The sequence below is a fragment of the Anser brachyrhynchus genome (assembly GCF_964034855.1).
Source record: "Anser brachyrhynchus genome assembly, chromosome: 15".
In the NCBI taxonomy this organism is placed as follows: Eukaryota; Metazoa; Chordata; class Aves; order Anseriformes; family Anatidae; genus Anser; species Anser brachyrhynchus.
Window position 1 is genome coordinate 16090974 of NC_137733.1, and position 22947 is coordinate 16113920.

The following is a 22947-nucleotide window of genomic DNA, read 5'->3' on the forward strand; positions in this document are numbered from 1 at the left end:
AAACGCATGAGATATACTACCATTTTGGTGCCAGTTAGACCCATAACTGCTATTTGTGGCTGGGTTTAGTAACAATTAACCTTTCACATTTTGTATTAGCCATTGCTTTCCTGGTGCAGCTGCTTTTATAACAATATACTTCACTTCTCCTCCCAGAAGCGCTAATTTTGGCAGTTGGAGTATCTGCTCTAGAAAGCACAGGATGTATGGAGGAAGAATGGGGATTTTTTTAATAGCTGTTTTAAGTACAATAATCTTTAAAAAAAATAATAATAAATATGCATTTTGCTTTAAGGAACCTTTTGCATATTTGTAAAAAAAAAAAAAAAAAAAAAAAGAGGGGAGATTCCATTACTGCGATTTCTTATTTTAAAGTGAGTTTAGTGTAGTTTTGCTTGTGTGACAAAGTCAAATCACACGTTTAAAAAAATGTTGACTGCGTGTGCATTTCAGGTATCTCAAACTGGAGCTGGAACGAATTAATGCTTTTGATACGTCGTCTTTTCCAAGCTGGGGGAGACAGAGTTGTAGCGGACCAAACTGTTTCTTCCACTTTACAACTAGCAGTGTCTTGGGGAGTCTTGGGAAAAGCGTGGCTATGAACGACCCGTGGCTGCTGTCTGGTTTATTGTATGCAGTTATGTAGGTAAGAATATCAGTGTCCTAAATGGCTCTCACGAGGTTGCTGCGTTTTCAGGAATTGCCCTCTTTTAGGCATTTAGTGTTTTTTTTTAATGTCTTCAGAGCGCAATTGTATTGCACAAAAATATTTGAAAATTCAAGTGTGGAAGTGGGGCAAAGTTGGTGTAATGAATTTGACTTTGGTTTTGGTATAAGTATATTGTTACTTAATGTAGGGGAGGTTGAATTTCACCTGTCAAAACATAAATGCAATGTTCTGGCTCTTCCAGAGCAATCATTTCAATATTTATACTGTATGCTGTGCTGGAGAAATAAAATGCAAAATGCAGATTTGCATGACATGGGCTATAGCCTATCTTCTCCAAAGCGTTCAGTGTCACAGGTATCAGGTTATCGTGTTGTTACACGGCTGTGCTTTGATCTCAGATACACTGGTATTAACTCCAGAGTCCTTTTGCCAAATCCAGTAGTGTGTGAAACTGGCTTGATGGATGATTTGGACTTTTTTCATTATGATTTTTCTTCGTGATTAAAGATCCAAAGCTTCTGGTTGCACGTTAATGCTGATGATGAATAGAACCTAATGCGACTTTAATCATCCTCTTTTGAAGATGTAGACTGCCCTTTTTGGCTCGTGGCATGAATCCAGGGCAGCCAGCGGGATGGTGCTGCACAGGCCAGCAGAGATGTCATTCATCAGTGTCTGGGGCGTAGCAGGTTCGAGGAAAACCTTCCACGTGCATTCATCAAATGCTGCCGGTTTTAGACAATGGCGTGTGACATGAGGAGATGTCGGACCAGGTTTACTGCAAAGGCTTAGGGGCATGCTGGCTGGATTTCCACTTTCTGTATTTTTAGGGTAGAATAATTATAGGCTTCTGGTTGCGCTAGGGGTGGAAGCACTGGTGAATAAACGAGGAGCCCATCAGCGGGAGGTGGGTTTCCTTCCCTGCAGCAGCGGTCACAGCCTGCAGGAAGCAACAGTGGCGTTCTTCACTTGTGTTCCTGGGTCACTTTGCCAATTCCCAGGGCACTTAAGTTGCATTTTCTTTTGCTTCGTAATAGCACATATGCTTTCTTTTGGTTCTTGTTGAATGAAATAACCACGTAAACAACACAAGTGTCGGCGCGTGCTCTTGAAGGAAAAACAGCACAGCCAGAAGCGTAGGTGCACGTCATCGGTGCTGTCAGACTGGAAAAACAAAGATAACGCATGCCCAGAGAAGCTGTGGATGCCCCATCCCTGGAGGTGCTCAAGGCCAGGCTGGACGGGGCTTTGGGCAGCCTGGTCTGGTGGGAGGTGTCCTGCCCGTGGCAGGGGGGCTGGAATTAGATGAGCTTTGAGGTCCTTTCCAACCCAAACCATTCTGCATCTCTGTGAGAATACAGACTTAGGTATTAAAGACGGAGTTGGTGGGAAATGCGTTTACCGATGTGCAGCAATGTATTTTTCTGAAGCTGATGGTGTTGCTTAAAGCATCTGAATTCATATAGCGAAGTCAGTGTGCGATGTGTGAATTAGAACAGAATTGGCAGCCAAGTTCCCTCAAGCTAAATTTCAAAAGCATTGAAGTATGCTTTTAGGTTTTTTGTTTTTTTTGTTTGTTTTTCCCTGTTTATGTGTTTTAAATTTGTTAAAGGATAATTGATAGGACTCTTACAATAAATATTTTCTTTTTTGTTTCTCACATGCCTGTACCACAGGATGGGAATCGCAGCTCTTGGAGACTGGCTTCCTGGCGATATTCCTCTGCCCGCTCTGGACCCTCTCCCGCCTGCCCCGCTCCACGCCTCCGTCCAGCATCGTCATCTGGGGCTTTCGGTGGCTGATCTTCAGGATCATGCTTGGAGCAGTAAGTTGGCACAACACATCACAGCCCTCTAGTTCAGGATTTTTTTCTGGTTTTAAGGAAGGAGCCTGTAGCAGGAAATGCCTTGTGCTCTGTTTCACTGAATCTTTAAACTTATTATTAGTGTTTACTTTAAGAAAGACAAACACAGGAGTAAAAGAATATGTGTTGATGTGTTGGTGCTGTTCCTGCGATTGGCTCTTTAAAAGGAATTAAAGTGAAGTTTAAGACCTGGGCATTGTGGCTTTTTGATAAGTTGCCTGCAAATCCAGTGGGTAATTCCCGGGAACCAGGAGCTTTATGTTGAGTTATTTTTTCTTTGTGTGTGCTTTACTGAAATGTCATTCTCTGCTCTGTGATTTCAAAGAGAACAATTGGTGCATTACTGCCCAAGTGCCAGTGGAAATTCCCAAGTAGGTTGTAAAAGAATCTGTCAGGAACTGACACATCTTTGTTAAAGTAAAGGTGTGGCAGGGGCATTATCCTGTGATCTGCATCTGCGTGTTGGACTCTTCAAAATATCCCCAAATTTTCATCTGAGGATCATTGCTGTAGAAAGACTGCAGGCAGGTTGGACGTTCCTGTGTCTGTTTTCTCTAAAGCCCCTCTCTTATCCCAGCTCTCAAAGTGCTTCAATCTGTAGTCAAGCTTACAAAGCTCTTAGTTATCCTCCTCTAAATAAAGAGCAAACTTTGTATGTGTTAACCTCAGTGTCACCTGTTTTCAACTTTGTTAGTGGGCAGTGTGCTATTGCAGCAGATATTCTTGGAAAATGCATGCTGCATACTTGTTGCGTCAGAGTGGCACTGCCCAGCCTACGACAGTTCAGCAAATTCTGCTTGAAGGAGCAGGAATTTTTTGTTGTTTTTTGTACACGTCACACAACTGGTATTTCACAACTCACTCTTAGTTGCGTTCGTTTCTTTGCCATAACTGTCGTGTAGCGTTGCTGATTTTGCTCTGCTTCCTAAAGCTGGAGGGATCAATTCCTGCAGTTCTTACTTGCTATTAATTGAATAGATCTGTCCCTGCTGTGGGGCAATAGAGATGGATTAAATGATTTATTGTAGAGTCATAGAACAGCTTGGATCGGAAGGGACCTTAAAGATCATCTAGTTCCAACCCCCCTGCCATGGGCAGGGATGCCTTCTTAACCTTAAGTTGTATGATCACCAAGTTTGTGTCCTGCTTTCCTATTAAAATGGGATTCTGATTGTGCTTTGCTCTGCTGCTGTTAATTTGTTACTTATACTCTGAATTATGGGACAGGTTTGATGTAAAGGAAAATCACGCTCATGAAAGGTCTTTGTTATTGTTATCTCTGTGCTGCCCCTCAGCTTTGTCCGGAGAGTACTAACTCTCCCGTTATTTTAGGAAGAGCCCTCTGCAAAATAGATGCCACCCCTTGAGTCCCTTGTCTGTCTTGGTTGCTGATATGTAAGTAACAGGCATGGGAGAGTAAAACATGGAAAGGTCATTAAATGGGGATCTGTACGAGCAAGTGGAAATCAGTGATTGATGGGATCTTTAATGTTTTGGGGCCCAAACACGTGTACATTTCCTTCTTGGCCAGGGTAATGACGCTTGCAGACACCGGGATGCAAGTTTAATGCGTGAAACCGAAATATTCTCCTGCAGCACAGGTGCACCTGCTCAAAGGCAGTCTTTGATTTCTTCACTGATCTGGGCAGGAGCTGAACCATGCGCACAAATGGGGGCCGAAGGAAGGTTTCCCAGGGGAGGGATTGGCAGTGATTGTCTGGCACAGAAAGTTTGACTTTCCCTGCACGATTCTCCGGGGGCTCTTGAGCTGGCTGGGGTAGGGTTCTCCTTGTAAAATGCCATCCTCGGGGCAGCTTTATTTCTCTCACTTTGTGCCGGACGGTAGGCGAGCGATGCCATAAACAGTTTTGAAACTCACCTTAAATGGTTCAGCATGTCTGGTTTTTGCAATGTGATGGCTCCCAGGAAAGACTGCAGGTTCCCATCCCATAGCTCCCCTTTTTTCTGAAGTCAGCTCCTGTATTATGAACAGCACAAGGGTGTGGAGTTCACTTTTCAGCCCCCCCTTCTTTTTTCCTTTTTTCCCCCCTCAGTGTATCAGATTTGGGAACTCTTTCCATGCAGAGCTCCAGCAACCGGAGACTGCATTAAAGCACTAGGGGTTTCTGTGGGAGTAAATGCTGATGCTCCTATGTCCATTGCAGCCTCTTTGAGGGAACAGACAGATTATCAAGTCCAGTAGCTTCTAGGTACAAAAAAACCTCACTGTAGGAAGGGAGGCGCTTCCAGCTCCCTTACGGTGCCAGCCTTGCAGCTTCCTGGCTAGCCCTCCCAGCACCCCAGGACACAGAGGTGTTATCCACCTCTAAAATATCGGGCGTGCCGTTGTCTGTGTCCCAGAATAGCATTGTCTTTGAGAATAAGAGGAAGTGTTTTCTCACAAATCAAGAGCTGATGGGGTCTGAAATGGGCAACATGAGGCTTCGTGGTCAGAGCATCCCATTGCACGGTGCACGTCCTGCATGGAGCAGGAGCAGCCCCAAGCCCCCTTCCCAGCGAGGCTGTGCAGATCTCTGGAAAAGCATTTGTGGCCAGATCTTGCTTCGTCGTGCACGACTCGCCTGTGAGCGGGCTGGGCTTTGTTAGGAGAGATGCAGCGTATGAGATGTAAAACAATCCCTCCTGCGTTCCCGCGCAAGGCAAGGCGTGCGTTCGGGCTCTGCTGCTGGGGTTTGATTGGCAGCAAGTGCTGGGCTGATCTCAAATATTGCTGACTTTTTAAAAGGCATAATTATGTGATTCAATCTATATGTTTGATGTTCCTAATAACCCATTAGTGCAGGATGTAAAGACGGATGCTTCTTAGGAACATGCCGAGGCAAAAGAATAGTGGTCCCTTTGTGCGCGAGCCGTGTGTTAGGAAATAAGTGATGCAAACAGATTTATGCCGCAGAAGTACTCTGTGACTTGAAATCTTCATCGCTTTGCTTATGACTCTGGCTCAGATGTCTTCAGGCTTGGGAGATGCAGAGCACCAAGAGTGACGGGGTGGGCCGGGTAGGCAGAGGCGCGTGCTCAGCCTGTTAGCTGCTCTCAGCCTGCCGAGGGGAGCAGCCCAGCACTGTTGCCTGGTGGTAATCGGGTGTTTTGACACCCGCAGCTGCCTGGGGAGGTGCTGAAGGCACGATGCTGCGCTCGCAGAGCCTTGTCCCTCTCACGTACCTGTGTTTTTCAGCAGGCCAAGGGTGTGCTCCCGCTGCTCCGTTCCCCGCAGAGCCCTCGCTGGGCTTGGTGAGGCTGGGGATGGCACGGCTCGGGAGGCTGCGTGCCGGCCTGGCTCCCCGGGCTGCTCGTGGCACCTGGGGCAGGCTCTTCCCCCAGCCCCTCGGGACTCTGGGGGGCTCTTGGTTGCTGGCAGCCGTTCAGCCTGACCACAGGTTTTTGTGATGACCTGAGCCCCAGTAATGGGACCTGTGCGAGGAGCAGCCGAGCTCCCCTGGCTCGGTGGAGCAGCGTCCCGTCCCCCCCTGCCCTCCCCGGCGTTTCAAAGCCAAGGCACGCTTGTGCTGTCTGGGTTTGTGCTTTCGGGGGGAGCTGCTGGTTCACCCGGGCTGTGGTCATCCGCGGCACTAAGCGGGCCCTGGGCTTTGCTTCGATATGAGCACGCCTTGATTTGGTTCTTGTTTGTTTTCTGGCAGGCAGCAGTACTGCTTGTGAGCTGCCCTTCTATCTGGAGCCATGATTTGCAGCTAACGCTCTGTTCAGCAGATGTAATTCCCGTTCTCATTTTGCAAGAGATGTGAAAGTGGGTGACCACTTGTCATTTGTACGTTCTGTGCGATCACCTGCAGTCGGCCAGAGCCACGCACCAGGGGAGCACAGATCCTGCACCGCTGAGCACCAGGAGGCTGGGGAGAAGCCCTGAGCTAGCAGCCTGCCCGCAGCGTGTGGCTGGAACTTTGCAGTAGCTCTTCGGATCCCGAAAGTCATTAGCTGTTGCGTACGTAAGCCGTAAAACACAGTTTTTCTTCGTTAGTTCGAGTGTCAAAGAAAGGTTGCGTGCGTACTTGCTCAGAAATGCGAGAATTGGGTTTTCATCAGCACCTGTGTGCGTAGCTATAGTAACGCTGATAAAACCAGGTAACAGAGCACATATGCGAAGGGACAGCAGTGCCGGGACCGAGGTGGGGTTCGGGGGAGCCCCGGCCAGTGCTGACCCCACGGGAGCCCCGGTGCCGTCCCGGCGGGCCGCGGAGCGAGGCCGTGGCTGGGCTGTGCGGGAGCCGGGCTGCGGTTTGGCTTGCGCCGCGCTGGATCTTGGCGTGTAGAGGCTGACGCTTTTCACTGCAGACATGGCTTTGATGATTTCCTCACTGATTATTCCCAGGAGCGCTCTGCTTATTACACATCACTCCTCAAGCCTCATACCAGAGGCCTTTTTTTTTTGACAAGAGGTAGTTAAGCGAGGGGCTGTTCCCTGCGAGCAGCACATCTCTCTGTCAGCGAAGCGGCCAGAAGCAAGCTGCGCTCTGCGCCCAGGTCTCACCCTGAGCACAGCATCGCCTCTGCCAGCTGGAGCTGGAGGAGCCTGACGTTAACACGGGACAGGGCAAAAGCAATTCTTGGGGGCAAAGCAAGCAGCCGGTGCCCCAGGAAAGCTGCTCTGGGCGTGGGGTGGGCAGCGCTGGGGCAGTGCCAGGCTGCGTGATGCGGGGGCTTGGGCAGGGAAAGGGCCCCCAGCAGGGCCGGGGAGAGGCTGGGAGGGGAGCGGGGTCGGGGAGCGGCGTGCCGGGGATGCTGCGCCGGTGCCAGCGAGGCGCCGGGGCCCCTTGGCGGTGCTGCCAAAAGCCCTGCAGCTGGTTCAGGCCCGGCCAGCTGTGCGCCAGGCCCTGTCCCTGCGCCGTCACCTCTCTGCCGTAACGGGGGGAGCGTTAAACAACCGCCAGCTTTTAGAGCGGAGGGGACGGGGGTGCTTTATACGGGTGCGCGCGACTGTAAGTGCGCTGCCTGCCGCGCCGCACGTCGTTTGAGGCTGGGAGATGTTGGAGGCACGCGTGGAAGCTTTTAAGGGAAGGGGTGCGTGCCGGTGGTGCGGGCTGGGGGCGGCCGTGCGAGGCAGCCCCCGGGACCATGAGCTGCCGCTGTCTGCCGGCGTCGCCGCTGGGCTGCGGCTGCGCAGCTGGCGCTCGGGGGCTGCAGCGAGAAGCAGCAGCGTGGAAATGTCATTATCTCTTTACGGCTGGTGCTCATCCTGTAAAACATGAGGCTCGTGAAATGCCTTCAGGGCAGGTCGGGCTGGCGGCCGGCGAGGGGCAGCAGCTGAGGCTGAGCTTCCTGGCGGCAGAAGGAGCCCGAGCGTTCGCTGCTGGCCCGGGGCACACGTCCACATCGCTGCCGTGTTAGCAGTCCCTCTGGAAGTGCCCGGCGGTGATGCCAGGCTTCAGTTTGGGTGGATTTTCATCCTTTCCAACTAGAGCCAACTCCTGTGCCTCTTCCCTCCCAGCCTTCCTCGTTGTGGGACACGAACGTGGAGCCTGCAATTCCCTGTATTACGTACAGCCGAGCTTGTAACCGCTGCGCTCACAGCACGGATCCCGTCCAAGTGTGTGCTCTGAGCAAGTGTCAGTGTGAATATCTGTCAGAAACGGCAATCAAGGAGGTTAAATGCCTCGAAGTCCTCCCTCTCTTCTCTTCTCAAGCCTGCTGCGCCTGCCTGCCGGCACGGAGCTGGGCTCCGGGAGCAGCCGTCCCTGCTCACTGTCACCGAAGGGTCACAGCCGGGGCTGGGGTCTGCTGCTCTGCTCCGGGTCCCTGGCAGCAGGAGCTCCGGGAGCACAGCCAGGGCCGCTGACGTGGGGCGCTCCCAGGCCTGGCCAGCGAGAGAGGGGGAAGGCATGCCCCGTGCGTCCCTGAAGGGGATGGAGAGCGCCAGGCGCCTTCCCATTACTTCGGGTTTGGGGTCGTTGTGCAGCCCTCTAGGTAGGAGATCTGCCTGGGGAGGCTCATGAATATCGGCACCCGCTTTTTTCTTCTGGCTGCGGCGTGAGGGTGAATGACTGCGACACGGGGCTGCCGAGAAAGGCCAGGGGACCGCATCTGCCAGGCTGAGGAACAGGCTGCTGGGGGCCGTGTCGCCGCCTCTCCTCGGATGCAGTGCCGGAGCATCAGCTCCCCTCCACGTGGGGGTGGCACCGTGCACATCAAACCATCCGCATGCGTGGCACCGGCTTCTGCTGCACCTCTTCCCTGGGACCTTTCCCCCTGCTGACATCCGGCAGGACGTGGGCGCTCTGCGAGCGGCGACGCTTTGTGGGCACGTGGCGGGTGAGCTCATGCACGTGCGGCACAGCCGTGTTGGACTGCTAACGGGGAGCCAGGCCCTTCCCTGAAGTTTTTAATAAGCATTTGGGTCTGCATCAGGATCAGTCTGCAGCACCCTGACGGCGGTGAGCACGCAGCACTGCTGAGATGCTTACGTTAGCGGAGTCAAAGGACTAATTAGGTGCCGTTTGCAGAGCGCGATGATGTGACGTCCTGTGCAAACAATTGTCAGCGCTGGGGATGTGGTGGGGATTCAAGAGCCAGGGGTGGAACTGCACATTGGGAAACTGGAAGCAAACAGGGAATTAAGGTGGAGCCGTGTCTTGCAAAGGATCACAGACATATGGAATAAGTTACCAGGGAAGGTGGCTGGAGCAGAGAGTATAAGTGAGTCTGAGACATCTTGATTAGTTTCTGGAGGAAGGGATTGAAGAGTGTAGTGGAAAACCAGGGAAACAGGATTTAAAGCACATTACCACTTTAATTTAAAAGTGCCCAAAGCAAGGAAATTCAGATTTAAAGCTGCCAATCCATCACTGGTGCACCAGGTGTTGGAGCTGGGAGGGCGCGGCGGGGTCTGAGTGCAGATGGGTCGGTGCCGCTCAGCCCCCGGCCCCGGGCAGCACACGTGGGCAGCTGGAGGCAAAGCCTCAGGTTTGTGACCTGCCAGCCAAGCCCTGGCCTCCGCTCCCATCCCCTCAGCTCCTTGGCTTCCGTGCCCCATGTCCTTGTCTGATGCCCTTAAAACCCCTCTGGGGATGCTCCCCGCTCACCAACATCCTGGATGGCCAAAAGCGCTGCTGCGGCATCGCCAGGAGCGTCCGAGATGGCCAGGGACAGGGTCATGCAGGGAAGGAAAGGTTTCTTTCCCCCCGCTGGCCTTGTATTTGGGAGCCCTCCATAGGGAGTTGTTGCCGCCATGCCCTGCTACACCGGATATGTCGGCATATAGGAAATTCTTAATTTAGGGAATTCGTTCATGCCCCTTCTCTTCTTCGCTGCCGCCCGCTCGCTTTTCACACATCCTTCCCCCAGAGCCGCCCCCTCCAGAGCCTGATCAGCATGCACCAAAACGGCCGGAAAGGAACCCAAATCTGGGCCCCCAGCCCCGCAACCGCTTCAGGATGCAGGCGGTTTTGTCCCAAAAACCTGGCCCTGAAACCTCGGCCTCCCACCGCCCCCCGGCTGATGCTGCAGCAGCGCTCGCCCTCTTACACCACCCAGGGTGTCTGGATGTGGAAGCCCCTGCCAGGTATAATCCATAATATTCAAACACCCAACCTTAATTTTAAGCAAAGGTTTTATTTTTTTTATTTTTTTTCAGATTTTGTTTTCTGACCATAGCTGCAGACCGTCGCCCCGAGGCAGAGCGTTGCTTCCCTGGGCTGCTCAAAGCCTCCTAAGGAGTTGCTGCCATGGGTTGCAGAACAGAGCAGTCCCTGAGAGGTTTTTGGCAGACAGAGGCTTACAAAATAATTTAAATCCTCTGGTTCTTCAAGCGTACACAAAAGATATGTTTTCCCTTGTGACTTACAGCAGGAAAGAAAAAGATCATTTAAGGTAGCAGTCTTGGGAAAGAAATAGTGCAAAAAGTGCAAAAATAATTAGCAATAAATTCTTCCGCTCAATTCTCATCATTGTTTCCTGCTAAATGTTGCGGTCTCTCACACTGAGATGTGTTTTCACAGAGAAAGGATCAATTATTTCCAGATTTTGTGGATATCATTAGGTATTTATTCTTTATTTTTTAATTTTTTTTTTACAGTTAGAATAAATGTTTCTTTTAACCCACTGCAGCGAATTATTTTAGAAACTAAGTGGCTTATGTTGAACTCTTCTTTTTTTTTTTTTTGCTTGGATTCTGCTAAGTGTCATAACGTGGGTGGCATTTTAAAGGTTACTGGAAAGGGTGGGGATGTGATTAGCTAATAAGGGAGATGAACTTTCTGGCAAAAATAATGAAGACTTTGAAGCAAACAGAATCTGGATGCCTGTAGTAAAATTACATTAGATGTAATGAAATAAAAGTTGGAATTTAGGATATCTTTGTAAATAAGAAAAAAAGAAAAAAAAAATCAAACGGATGTAGTTGTCATCTCAGTGACAAGCGTGCCCTGATCCTGGGCATTATGGCTCTGAAATTGAGAATAATTATTCTAATTTGTTTTATTACATTAGCGTGGGTAGGAGGGAAGAAAGGGAGCTTTCTTTTATGGCTTTCTCATTATTCATAGGAAGGGCCAGACTCCTGACTCGGGCGCTGGGGCTTCATGGGAATTTTTGGAAAATGATGTCTGCAATGTTCTGACCTTTGCCGTCCCAGCTGCAGCCTCCTCCTCTCTGCAGGGATCCCACACTTGACTCCTTAGCAACCTCCTTTGTGCCTCTGATCTCTCTCCATTTGTCTAGTAATAGCCCTTGGCAGGAAGACTTGTTGTTCCTTCAGTGGCTTTAAAAGGCATGGAGCCGTTAATGCCAAGTACTTTTCAAAATCCCTTTCACCCACTCCTCACAGCTCGTCTTCAAAGTCAATCAAACGCTGGTGCAGCCATGGTAGTTTCTCAAAGGGTCTTTCTGGTAGCAGGGGGAAAAAGCAACAACAAATAAAACAAAACAAAAATCAACACCAGTGACTTCTCTTTCAGAGAGGCGCTTTTCGGTCCCCCCGAGCCCTGCAGTCGGGATGCTTTGCCCTCGCCTTTCTTGGTGCCTCTGGTTGAGTTTTTGCACCGTATCACCTTGCTCCCAGCACAGCAAACCCACCAGATTAGAGCATCCTTTTCTTTGTCTTGTTGGCTGTTTGTTTGCTCGTGTTCCCTCCATCCACATCATGCCGCGATGGCGTGCGGGAATTGAACTGTCACCCGGGGCTGCTCTCCGAGTAGCTCCGAAAGAAGCTCTTCTTACCTGTTCTTACCCCTGACATCGGAGCGGTTCTAAAGAGTGTTTATCAATACAGTGATAGGTGCTTTATATATATATTAAAATATATATATATATAAGCTGTTTCCTTTCTGTCGATGTGCGTGCAGAGGCAAGGCGTTGAGCTGCTGCGTGACACCTGCCCAGGAGGAAAGGTGGAGCCCTGCGCTGGTGTCGGGCCAGCGCCGAGGAACTGAGCAGGTCCCAGCATCTTAAGTCCCAGCATCTTAGGCCTGAACCTCGACGGGGCTGCCTGGGGGCCCTGAATTGATGTTCAAGTTACAGAACAATGCTGCTCAAGCAGCGGTGCCACCTGATGAGCGTAAGCTTGTCGTTCTCTGGCGAAGGAAGAGGTGTTCTAGCCCGTTATTTCTCTTTGCAGGGAAGAAATAGGAGATTTGAATTACCGGCTGTGAATGTAATGAGAGGTTTGTATAACGTGAGGTAGAAGCTCCTTTTAAAGCCTTCAGTTTGCTGCTGTCAGAGTTGTAGGAAAGTCTCCAAGAAGCCTACTAGTACCTGTCGCATCCTCCCAGCCTGGCACTTCTACAAGAAAAGACTCGAACAACGCGCTGCAGCGCGAGCAAACCGGCTCCTCCATCCTGTGCTGGTGCTGCAGAGCTTGAGGGAGGCTTCGCGCTGAGGGCTGGGCGCTTCTGGCCCCGGTCGCTGCCACCATGGCTTGGAGACGCTGCACCTGAAGAGTTGGGCTCAGAAGTTATAGATGTATTTAAAAGTATGCAGACCGTTTCAATAGCCATAACGTGAGCCTTGAGGCGCAGAAAATGCACTGAATTTAAAACAAACAAACAAACAAACAAAAAAACCTGGAGTCCTTGCTGTTCTTGGAGTTAGGCATTTTTTCCTGGTTTGAGGGCATACTGGAGGGAAGAGTTCGAAAGCAATGGTACGGAGCTCAGAGGCAGTTTCGTGCATGCCGCAGAAGGACTGTTGTGCTGCTGTGGTGTCCCACCAGTAAAGGAGCCATGTGTTGGGTCCCCTGGATGTGAGTGCTTTAGGTACCTGAATCTAGCATGAAGCAGAGCCGCCCTAAGAGCGACATCGTAGAAAAACCACTGATTGCTTACGGAATGTGTGCCTTCAGGGCTGCCACCAGGCCTGGGGACAGCACGGCGGGCTGGGGCTTGTGGGTGCAGCCACCCACGTTCCTCCACGGGTCTGCCCCTTGTTTGGGTCCCTCCAGGAGGGACTGGCTCCCGTGGGGCTTTCTGGTGCTTCCCCGTCTCTGCGTGAGTTACGAACACGCAGAGCTACAGGGGGGTGCAGATCCATGTTAGAAAGCAGCTTTTATCGTGTCTGGAAAAAGAATGAGTCTCCTTAATTGTTTTTTTTATCAATGTTAACTTCAGAATGCCGCTTCCTTTTGCATGAATCTGGGGTCTATATTGCGGCTAGTTTGTCTTCAAGATGCATTTGTATTTGTTTGGCTTTCTGAGATGTTGAAACCACAATTTCTGTGGGTAGCATGGGGAGTGTAGGTTGGCGGGGAGCTGTGTGAGAGGTGCAAGGCACTGATTTGGATCTTCTCCGAGTATTTAATATCATGAGAAAAATTAAATCCCAGAATGTAGGGTTACCCTTCGTTGAGTTTTTTTCTTTTTCAGCCATCTTTCTTATTGTGAAGATGTAGAAAGAAGGTCTTTAGATTGACTCTAAATTTATAACTCTGGTGCCCCGTACCCCACCCTTCTCTCCAGCGCGGTTATCAATAGAGGATTTGCAGACATAGCTTGAGTCACCAGGCTTTTTCTCGCTTGCCGTGCTATTGGCCTGTCTGTACCATTTTTTTCAGAATTAATTTTGGGCTGAAAAAGTCTCAAAGAGTGCTTTGTTCCTCCTTGACACTCACTCTGGGGAGGAAAAAAAAAAAAAAAAAAGGAAAAGAAAAAAACCGTGGAAAATCTGACATCTGCATTGTAGAGAAAAATCAATAGATAGGGAGGAATATAATTATCCCCCACTCCTGAAAGAATTTTTAAGATATTTTTTGTAGCAGTGACTCATATCGGCTTAGAGCTTGAATGACATTTTAATTATTTAGGCTTTTTTTTTCATTTTGAATCACCAAAGTGCAGCAGCCTGAAAGGGGTACGGTCGGGCAGAGCGCTCGGCGTGAGATGGGAAGGAAGGAGCTCGCGTGTCAGAGTGCAGCCGCTTCTCTCCCTGTCGCCTGAGTCGGAGCGGGAGCGCGGCGTGATTCAGAGGCGTGCAAAACAAGTTTCCACGCCTGCATGCTCATCACATCGCTCCGTAGTGACAGATGATGGATCATCCTCGGGTCTATGAATCATGTTTTCTGGCACCGAGTAAATAAGGAAACGGTTTATCTTCTTTGGGAGATGTTTTCCTCCTCGTACAAAGGGTGATAACCGGAATGATTTCCGGCGATGGCGTGCCAGCGGATGGTCTGGCGCTGCCGCGTGGTCCTGGGCATCGTGCGGCAGGGAGGGGGTCGGGGACAGATGGGTGATGCTGGCTGGGATCGCAAACATCATGGCAGGGCTGGGGAGACGAGGGACCATGTCCCCATGGGGCTCCTCGCGTGGCCGTGCTGTGTGGGGAGGTCCCTGTGCTGTTGCGCCGGTCACTGCTCGTTGCTGGCAACCACCATCGGGGGGCTGTAAGGGTGCTGCACGCTATTGCCAGCAGGCCCTGTGAGACCCCGGTAGCATCTTAGAAGAGAAAATCCAGTAGAATGAGTCCCAATCCTCCTTGTTCATTCATCCTCTCTGTGAGTTCAGAAGGTGGTCACCAGCACATCACCGTGCTAATTTGGCTTTCGGTGCAGTAAATTCGGCATCCTCGGAAAGGCAGCGGTGGTTGCACGGCTCCCAGCCCTCCTCCGTTCTGCGCCATGATCCCGTGTTAAGTTTCGTGTGCCGCTCTGGGCCGTGACCGCAGGTTTGGGCACTTTGCCATGATTTAATCAAACTCGAAATGTACAAATCAAAAGCTGTTGGTAAACTTCCTCTCTATGGCTTAATTTCCCCTGGAATCCCTCTCGTTGGATACTCTTTCGGTGATGGGGAAAGAGAAGAGGCATGCGAGGTTACTCAATCAAGTGAGGCTGGAATTGATTCATTGGGAGTGAAGGGTTGATTTGGATTTCCACCCCCAAAATCCCTTGGCCTCCAGTTGGCAAACTTTGCAAATGTATTCAACAAACCTGCTGGATTTGAAAGAGAATTTGAAAGAGAATTTATTAGTCATAAATAGCTAGTTTACAGGAGGTGTGCAAGCTTTTATGAACTGGCCTGGTTAGGTGCCTTGCTGGTTGGCCCGAGTCCTGGGGCAGGCAGGCAAGAGGAAGGATGGATTTTGTCAGTGTGGGTTTTGCTGGGAATTTGCTGGGCAAGCCATTTTTTCTCTGGGTTACTTCTGGATCTGCTCAAGTGACCGCATGGTTGTCTTCCCTTTAAAACTCTAGGTAGCTATTGAATCTATTGGTGGTGCTTGAGCCAAAATAGGGACCTGTTCCACATAGGCAATATCTTATCTGTAGCCAACAAAGAAAACAAAAGCGTAGCGCTGGGTGTCATCAACTACATCGCAGACATCACCTGCAGTGCATCCAGGGAGCCCTTGGCTGAGTTTGGGAACTGCCATTTATAAGTGACTGGGATCATGGGTGCAGAGCAGGGCTGGTGCACGGAGGGTGCACAGGGGCTGAGAGCAGCTCTGGTGATTGAGAACAGGCATTTTATTGAATGCCATTAAAATAAATTAAAAAAAGAGTCCTAAATGTAATTTTCCTTCCGCTGTGAGAAATGCTGGTGGATGTAATGCCCCTTAATTGTGGGAGGCTGGGCGCCCCGGAGGTTGCCTCTGGGAGGCAGAGGCAGGTGCTGCGTCCCTGGCCATGCCCCGGAGGGAGCGAGCTTAGCGGGGGAGCAGGTATTGAGCGCGTATTTCATTCGGGATGCTAATTCAATCCAGGGTTACCGTTTTATGGTTCTCATGCGGACAGCAGCGTGAGGAGATTTCTGAGGGTGCAGAATGGCCCGGAGACGCAGCCAGCTGTAAATTAATATGACAAAGATCTCAGCTTTCCCCTTCCCCAGGCTAGGTGTTCCCATTACTCGATGGGGCTGGTGCGTGCTCCGGCTGCCTCCGGCCCAGCTGAAGGGATCAGACCTCGGGTTCTTTGTAGCCCCCATCCGATCAGTATGAATTTAATAATTCTGCTTAGAGCTGGATTCAAAGCAAGGCCGCGGAGGTGAAAGGGCAATTGCTAGTTCACTTAGCCACCTGTTTCCTTCCCTTTAGCTTATATTTAATTTGTATTGCTGAATACCTTTCTCTTCTGATATGCAGGGCTTTGAAAGGCCTCTCAGCCACCCCCAGCGTGCAAACAGAGCCCTCGTTTCTGTTGGTGTTTGTTTTTTTCCAGGGGTTGTGAGTGTACATCTGAGAGAAAGGGAGATTAAACCAGAGGCCAGTACGGTCAGCCTTATCTGGCGCCGTGACTTTGAGGACAGGCCTGGGGGAGCTGGCGCATCGTCAGGGTTTCTCCTCTTTTATTTAAAGAAATAGAGTTTGAGAGTATTTGTAAGTTAGCGGGCTATATGCAACCAAGAAGGATTCGAGGCTGCTGAACTATCTAAATATCTACATGTTCTTGAACTTTGAGGGTGTTGGGCAGATCCTACCCTCAAAAAATGCCCCCAGGAGCACTGGAGAAGTCCATCTACGTCCTGCTCTTTCTGGCTTTGCTTCCAGCACAGCCTTAATGCAGTGAAAGACCAGGCTTGTTCCTACATCTGTCCACCTAAATCTGACTGATCCATGGAGCTCAGTCTCAATCATATGCCTCAAACCAAATGCTTGGCTGCATCAGAGCCCGGGGATGGGCCGCTTTCTCCCTCTCATTTTCTTTTGCGCAAGCAAAGCTACCAGGAGGTGACTCAAGGTCCGAGGCCTGCCTGCAACACACTGAGAAGCGTTTGGGAATGGGATTTCAGGGCTGCGAGCCCTGCTCTCCCAAATGCTGCCAAACGATTTCTTTCCGTTCCTTGTTTACCATTTAATTTGTCTATATTGCTCGCCTCTCGAACTCTGCTTAATGCTTGCCCCCAGAACACTCCTCACGAGATGTTTTCAGCGTACGTCCAAATGAGACCGGGGTCTTCCAGTCAAATATGGCTGTCCCGTGCACGTGCCCTCGGGCTCCTTTTCCGTCTGGCCCCTCACACGTTCTCTCCACATCCTAAGAGAGGACAGTTGGGGTACGTCAGAGATGCACAAGCCTCTGCTTGTCTGAGAACAGGGGATGGGGATTTTTCCCCGTGCTTTGATCTGTGTTATGGCAGCATAATCTGCTGCAGCTGTGGAGTCTAGGCCAGTTCAATATACGCAGAGAAATCTTGAAAATGGATTGGGAATTGTTAGCAGACTGAAAGAAATCCAGCGACTGTGAAACGCCAGCAGATGTGAGGATCCCCATTTCCTCCCCCTTCGTCCTCCGGCTCCAGCACTCGCTTGGACCCCAGGCCTCCTCTTAATCCACTTTCCTCCTGATGCTTTTCTGGATGCCGCTGGTCGAGGTTGGAGAAGTTAATCTGCCTGTTAGTACACAGGGCATAAACACATCTGCGTTCAGGCACTTTCAGCCCTCAGCGTCTGAAATTCGTGTGTTCCCTGTAAACAGCTTGCACATAGCCCACCACAGCTACAGAAAAGCCAGCGAGGTTTCCCTCGGCCCCTGCTTGGCGCGGCCTCCTCCGGCAGGGCCAGTGCCACACCAGGGGGAGGAAGGCCGCAGGGTGGAGGAAGGCCGCAGGGGGGAGGAAGGCTGCCGGGGGGAGAAAGGCCGCAGGCTCTGGCAGGCCTCTGACAGGCTCCGCGCGGCACTGGCCGTGTGTCAGTGCCGCACCAGTTAGCGTACTGGGAGCAAAAAGAGAAAAAAATCAAAACCAACAATCAGCCCCGCTCCCTGTAGACATTGCCTCACTTAGTGTTGCATGTTTATATAATAATTTGGCAGTTGCTGCTCATAAAGAATTACTCAGTTTGTACTCTGAACTCTTCGTGTGATTTGGAAGAGGCTTGGACCAAGGGATGTTTCCATCCGAGGATCGGCCAGTTGTGGCTCTTTAGGTCCTTTTGGTGACCTTGTGCCGTCCACCCCATAGACTCAAGCGCTCCCTGCTCCAACATCCCTTCTGCCAAGGAGGATGCAGAACACGAGCTTCCCACCACTGAGTGTGTCTGTTAACCAGTCCCCCTGTATTTTGATTTGCGTGCTTAATTGATACTTGAATTTGAAGACAAAGAGCATCACGCTCCCTGTTTTAAAGGACTCATTTCCTTTTTTTTTTTTTTTGCATGTCACTCCACCTGCCTGTAGGCAGCGAGGGTCTCAGAAGCTGTGCGAAACTCCTGCAGGGGAAGCTGCACGTGTCTCATCTTCGCATGACTTGAAACTAAACCTAAAATTGTTTACGAGGATGCATGATTGTCGGGCTTTCCGCAAGATAGTATTTCTTAGACTAAGTTTGCGTCTTCAAGAGAATATGAGCCAACTTCGAAAAATGTCAGCAGAAGCCAAGTAATTAGGGGAGGGTGTGTAAAATGAGATTTCATCCGAGCACGAAGGAGGGTACGTCAGAGCTTGTACTTGTGTGTCCATACCTATGGGCCCACTTTTGGTCTCCTTTTGTGATCCTCAGAAGGGCTGAAGCTGCACTTGGAGTTTTGTGCACTATGTGCTCTTGTTGCTTGGTCCAGCTTCCTTTAAAAACAAAACCTTGGGCACTGGGGTGGTGTGGAAGTGGGACCTTAAAACGGTGGCAGTGTAAAGAAGACTTGAAACAGCCTTTAATTATGGGAGTGGGAGTTTTCTGTGCTGAAAAACAGATTTGATATTCAGAGCTTTAAGTGACTTTCCTGTTTGAAAGCTTTATAGTAAACAAAATGTGATTAATTCCCTTCATGACTCACTACAAGAGAAATTTTGATTTTTATTATAGCGTTTTTCTGTCATATACTTGTTTTAATCATCTCCGCTGAATAGTAGAGCTTGGTAACAGCTTGGGCAAGACAGGAGGGAAGGTCATCGAACAGTTGTCCTTTTTTAATCTCCCAGTATTCTTGCACAGAGGCTTTCTTTGCGTCCTTTCTGCCACTGACAGGGCTGTCGGCTGCGGCACATCCTGTGAGATGCTATCAACGTATCCTGTAATTTTAGAAAAGGTTCCAGGGGCAGAACGAAACACGGATGGTTCGGAGGGAGCTGAAGCCGCCACTGTTGACAGGGAGCGCGTCTCATCCCTGCCATCCCAGGCCGGGCTCTGACAGCACCTGCCCGGCTTTCCCATCCCGCAGGTCTCTTAAATCACTTCGTAGGCATCGTGCTTTTATCTGCCCTTTTAGACTGGTTCTGCTTGGGTTTGGTGGTGGTGGTGCTGGAGAGGGCTGCCCCCTTCCTCTCTCACTCCTTACTCCATCTCCTTGTTCTTTCTCACTGGTTACCTTGCTTTGCTCACACCTGCAGCATTTACCCCCGAGGCAATGTTTCTCTTGCTGTGGTGGGTTGATGCTGAGTGCTGCTGGGATGGTGCCCTCTGCCTGGCGTTTCTGGGGCCGTGCTGTGCCGTGCCATGCTATGCCATGCTGTGCATGAACAGCCCCGGAGGTGGGGCTGCTCCCATCCCACCACCTGGGACACCCCGCACACCTCCTGGTCAGAATCAGCAGGGTGATATCCGTTGTTTGGATTCGTGGACTTTGACAGTGTTTAATAGCTTCTGCTTACTGTCCTCTGCCGTGAACACCAACATGAGAAATATTTCATTTTTGGAATTGGGGGAAAAAATGAAGAAAAAAAAAAATAGGACAGCAGATGGTCAAAATCTGCTCAAACTTAGCGACGTGCCTGTAAGGGATGTAACTTAAGGCAGTAAGTAGTCCTACCAAAGGCTCTCGGGGCCACCGCCATTCACAAAGGCGTACGTGCCTAAACAGCATCTGCTGTAAGGCTCGGCCCAAGAAAGGCGCCAATTTCCTGCGAGTTTGTGTCAAATAAGCTTGGAACTGTTTTTGTGGGTCTCATTTGTTTAAGAAGGTCTGTGTTGGGTTAAGCCCAAGGTCCGGCTAGCATCCTATATGGTCTCTAAAGCAGCCGTGAGCGGAGGTGTGGGGAGGAAGACGAAGCACGAAGCGGCAGATCCTGCTGGCCAAGTGGTGCGGGGACTTCCCAGGGAGGAGGCGTTCAGAGGTCACTCTGAGCCTCTCCTCGCTGAGGCTGCCAAAATCCTTTTGAACCCATCTGTACTTTTGTAAATGATTTGAGGTGTGCAAAAGCACGTCCTTCTGGTTGCTTCTAAGCCAGCTACTTGACCCTTCCATCAGGTTGCCTTGATGGAGGAGGGTTTTGGGGGTATTTGTGGATATTTACTTAAGAGCTCGGGGCAGTTGTATGGGGTCTTTAGGTCCCTGAAATGTGGGATTTTCTTGAGCCTCAGGACTGCTAAGCTGTTCGATGCTGCAGGTGAACAGTTTCAAGCAATGTGGATGGATCTGCTAGGCCAGGCTGGAACATAGTGCCATTGACTTCTTCCTCTGAGCTGTCAGATTGTTAGCACTGAAAGATCGATGGTTTGATCTTGAAAACCTTCCCTTACTGCAAATTAAAAACAAAACAGAAAAGAACTCCTTCTGGATGCTCCCAGTGTAACAAGCATCGGGTCTGTACAGAAACTCCACTTTCTACGAAAGAAGGCAGGAACACTGTAATTAAGGGCAATGTCAGAGGTAGGCAAATATCCCCTAATTGTATGCAGATGATAGAGCTGGTTCAGCCTTTTGACTAGCGAAGCCTTCCTCAATTTGGGATATTGTGATCCTAATCAGAGACCTTTAGCCATACATCAAAGCCGTCAGGCTGAACCTGCATACCTTCAGGCTGGCACGGCTTGATTGCAAGGCTTCCTGCTAACAGACTCATCTCTGGCCAGGTGTCTTTCCTGCTGTGGACGACTGATTCCTTTTTAGTCTTCATCACTGAGGCAAAGAAATTTAATCCCAATATTACTGCCAGCCCTGGAATGGACCCACTGGTTTGGAAATTTCACTCTCTTGTTGCCCTGAAATATCAATGCACACAACCTCTGATACCTGCTTATTTCACTGCCAACCTCTAACCTAAGGTAGAGCAGACCTGTCATTAGTGCATTCATCTGTGTTTAGATCTGTCAGCTTCCTTCCCCTTCTCCTCTTTTGTTTCTCTAATTACTTTGATTGCATCTCTGCATCCAGCTCTGGGTTTCAGTGCTGCTGAGGCTGTGTGCGATCTCGGCCCAGCCTCTGTCAGCCTTGCCTCCTCTCCGGGGAGCAGGGGAGAGAAGAGGGCCTGGACTTTAAAATTGCGAATGCAGCTGTGTTTAGGTTTTCAGGCAACTTTTCCATCTGTTATAGAGAAATGCCCGGTGCCAGAGCCTGGTTTTCAGACCTTTTTGGTGGCTTCTCGATGCTCTGTGCCTCCCCATGTCGTACCCGGCAGTGCTGGGAGCCGGTGCTGGGAGCACTGGGTTGTTTGTAGCTGTTCTGCAAAGGCTCAGGTGTGAGTGAGGGCATGGAGCCCAAGCAGAGTTGCCCCTCCTGTGGCTGCCACTAGGATTTTGGGCTTGTTCCAGCTCCTGTGGTTCAGTGTTATCCAGCTTTGCTCTTTGTCACTGGCATTTGCATTGCTTTAATACTTGGAAGCCCTGTGCAACAAGCAAAGCGCTGCAGATGTGGGTGCTGGAGGCTCATCTCTGTCCTAGAAGTTTCATGACTAAGCTGGCAAGTTACTGGAAATGCTAAAAAATAGGAATATTTGGGATCTTGGTCCTTACTCCCCTGCATGTTCTCCAGGGCTGAGGTCAGCTCTCATGGTGCTCTATCAGCTCTGCTGCTCATCTCACAGCTGTGCAGCGCATTTCATCAATCAGCCAGGTCCTGAGCCCCTGCTGTTCTCCAAAGGGGTCTGTGCAGGATCAGCTCCCTGGGTTGGGTTCAGATAAGGAAGATTTCTGTTTCCCTGACAAGCTGTGCACCTTCCCTCCTGCTGTGCAGGTACCCCTTATCCCAGCACCTTCCAGCGCTCTGTAAGTGACATGTCATTTTCCCCAAGGATTCTGTCACGTTTTCAGTAAGGCAGCAGCAGTCTGTTGCTCAGAGCCCTCTCCTGAGCTGTGTTTTGTAAGGGACAACAGCTGGGCCCCGGTACAGATGTGTGATGGATTTCCAGGGCAGTGCTTAGCCCCTGTGCTTCCCTGCTGGTACTGGATGATGCTGTCCCTATAGTTTAACCAGAGCTTTTGGCATCTAGAGATAACACCCTATGTGTAAGATGAAGTAAAATAACATTTCTGACAGTGTTTTAATTTTTTTTTTTCCAGGGGTTGATTAAAATTCGAGGAGATCGCTGCTGGAGAGAGTTAACTTGCATGGATTATCACTACGAGGTGAGCGATCTGCACATTAAAACTAGTTTTTCTTGCCTGTTTTACTTTGGTAGATTTTTTTTTCTCTAACCTTTTCTCTTCTACCAGGCAGCTCTCCATGTTGTTCTTTCTTTATCGTTGCCTTCTGTCTTTGGCAACTCTGTCAATGTCCGTGTGCCAGCTCGGTGATGCTGTTTTTCCCAACCACAGTCCTAAAAGCCCAATTTCTCTCCTTCCCTCCCCTCACCGTCATACTCTGAATCAGGGACAAACGTGAGCTCCACAGAGAACTGTAAAAATGGTAAAAGAGAGGAACAAAAAGGGCTTTTCTGTAGCGTTGTGCTGTGTGCTCTCTGCTTACTTTTTGTTTTATTCCAAAATGCAGACATATGTAGACAGAAATAGAGCATCTCAGTGCTGTCCAAGATGCTGAGCTCTAATCGTTGGCAATTCAGAATTATACGGTTTTATCTTTTTGACATCTGTTTCAGTGATTACGTTACATTTTGATTATAAACTGTGGTTTGTATTCTGGCTCTGAGCGTTGTCTCATCTTTGATTACAGAGAGAGGGAGCTCAGCTTTCCTCTGCTTTTACCTATATTTTTGCATTTGCATTTTGTATAAACAGAGTTGAAAAGGAAAAACTGCTGCGCACAGGGGCGCTCTGCTGAGCAAGTAGTCCTGGTTCCCTGTGAAAGAAACAGTACTGCAAGTGATGCTCCTTTCTCCGGATTAACACCGGAGCCGCTGAGAATGGCACAC

General features: G+C 50.0%; 1 protein-coding gene across 4 annotated transcripts in view; it reads left to right on the forward strand.

Annotated features, from left to right (window-relative positions):
- LMF1 (lipase maturation factor 1) overlaps positions 1–22947 on the forward strand; it is a 193267-nt gene that overhangs the window by 56071 nt on the left and 114249 nt on the right. For all 4 annotated transcript variants that reach the window (XM_080556793.1, XM_080556794.1, XM_080556792.1 and 1 more), the window contains 2 exons: positions 2347–2495; positions 22139–22204. In XM_080556793.1, coding sequence (XP_080412919.1) covers positions 2347–2495; positions 22139–22204 — 215 coding nt within the window. The remainder of the gene's footprint in view (positions 1–2346; positions 2496–22138; positions 22205–22947) is intronic.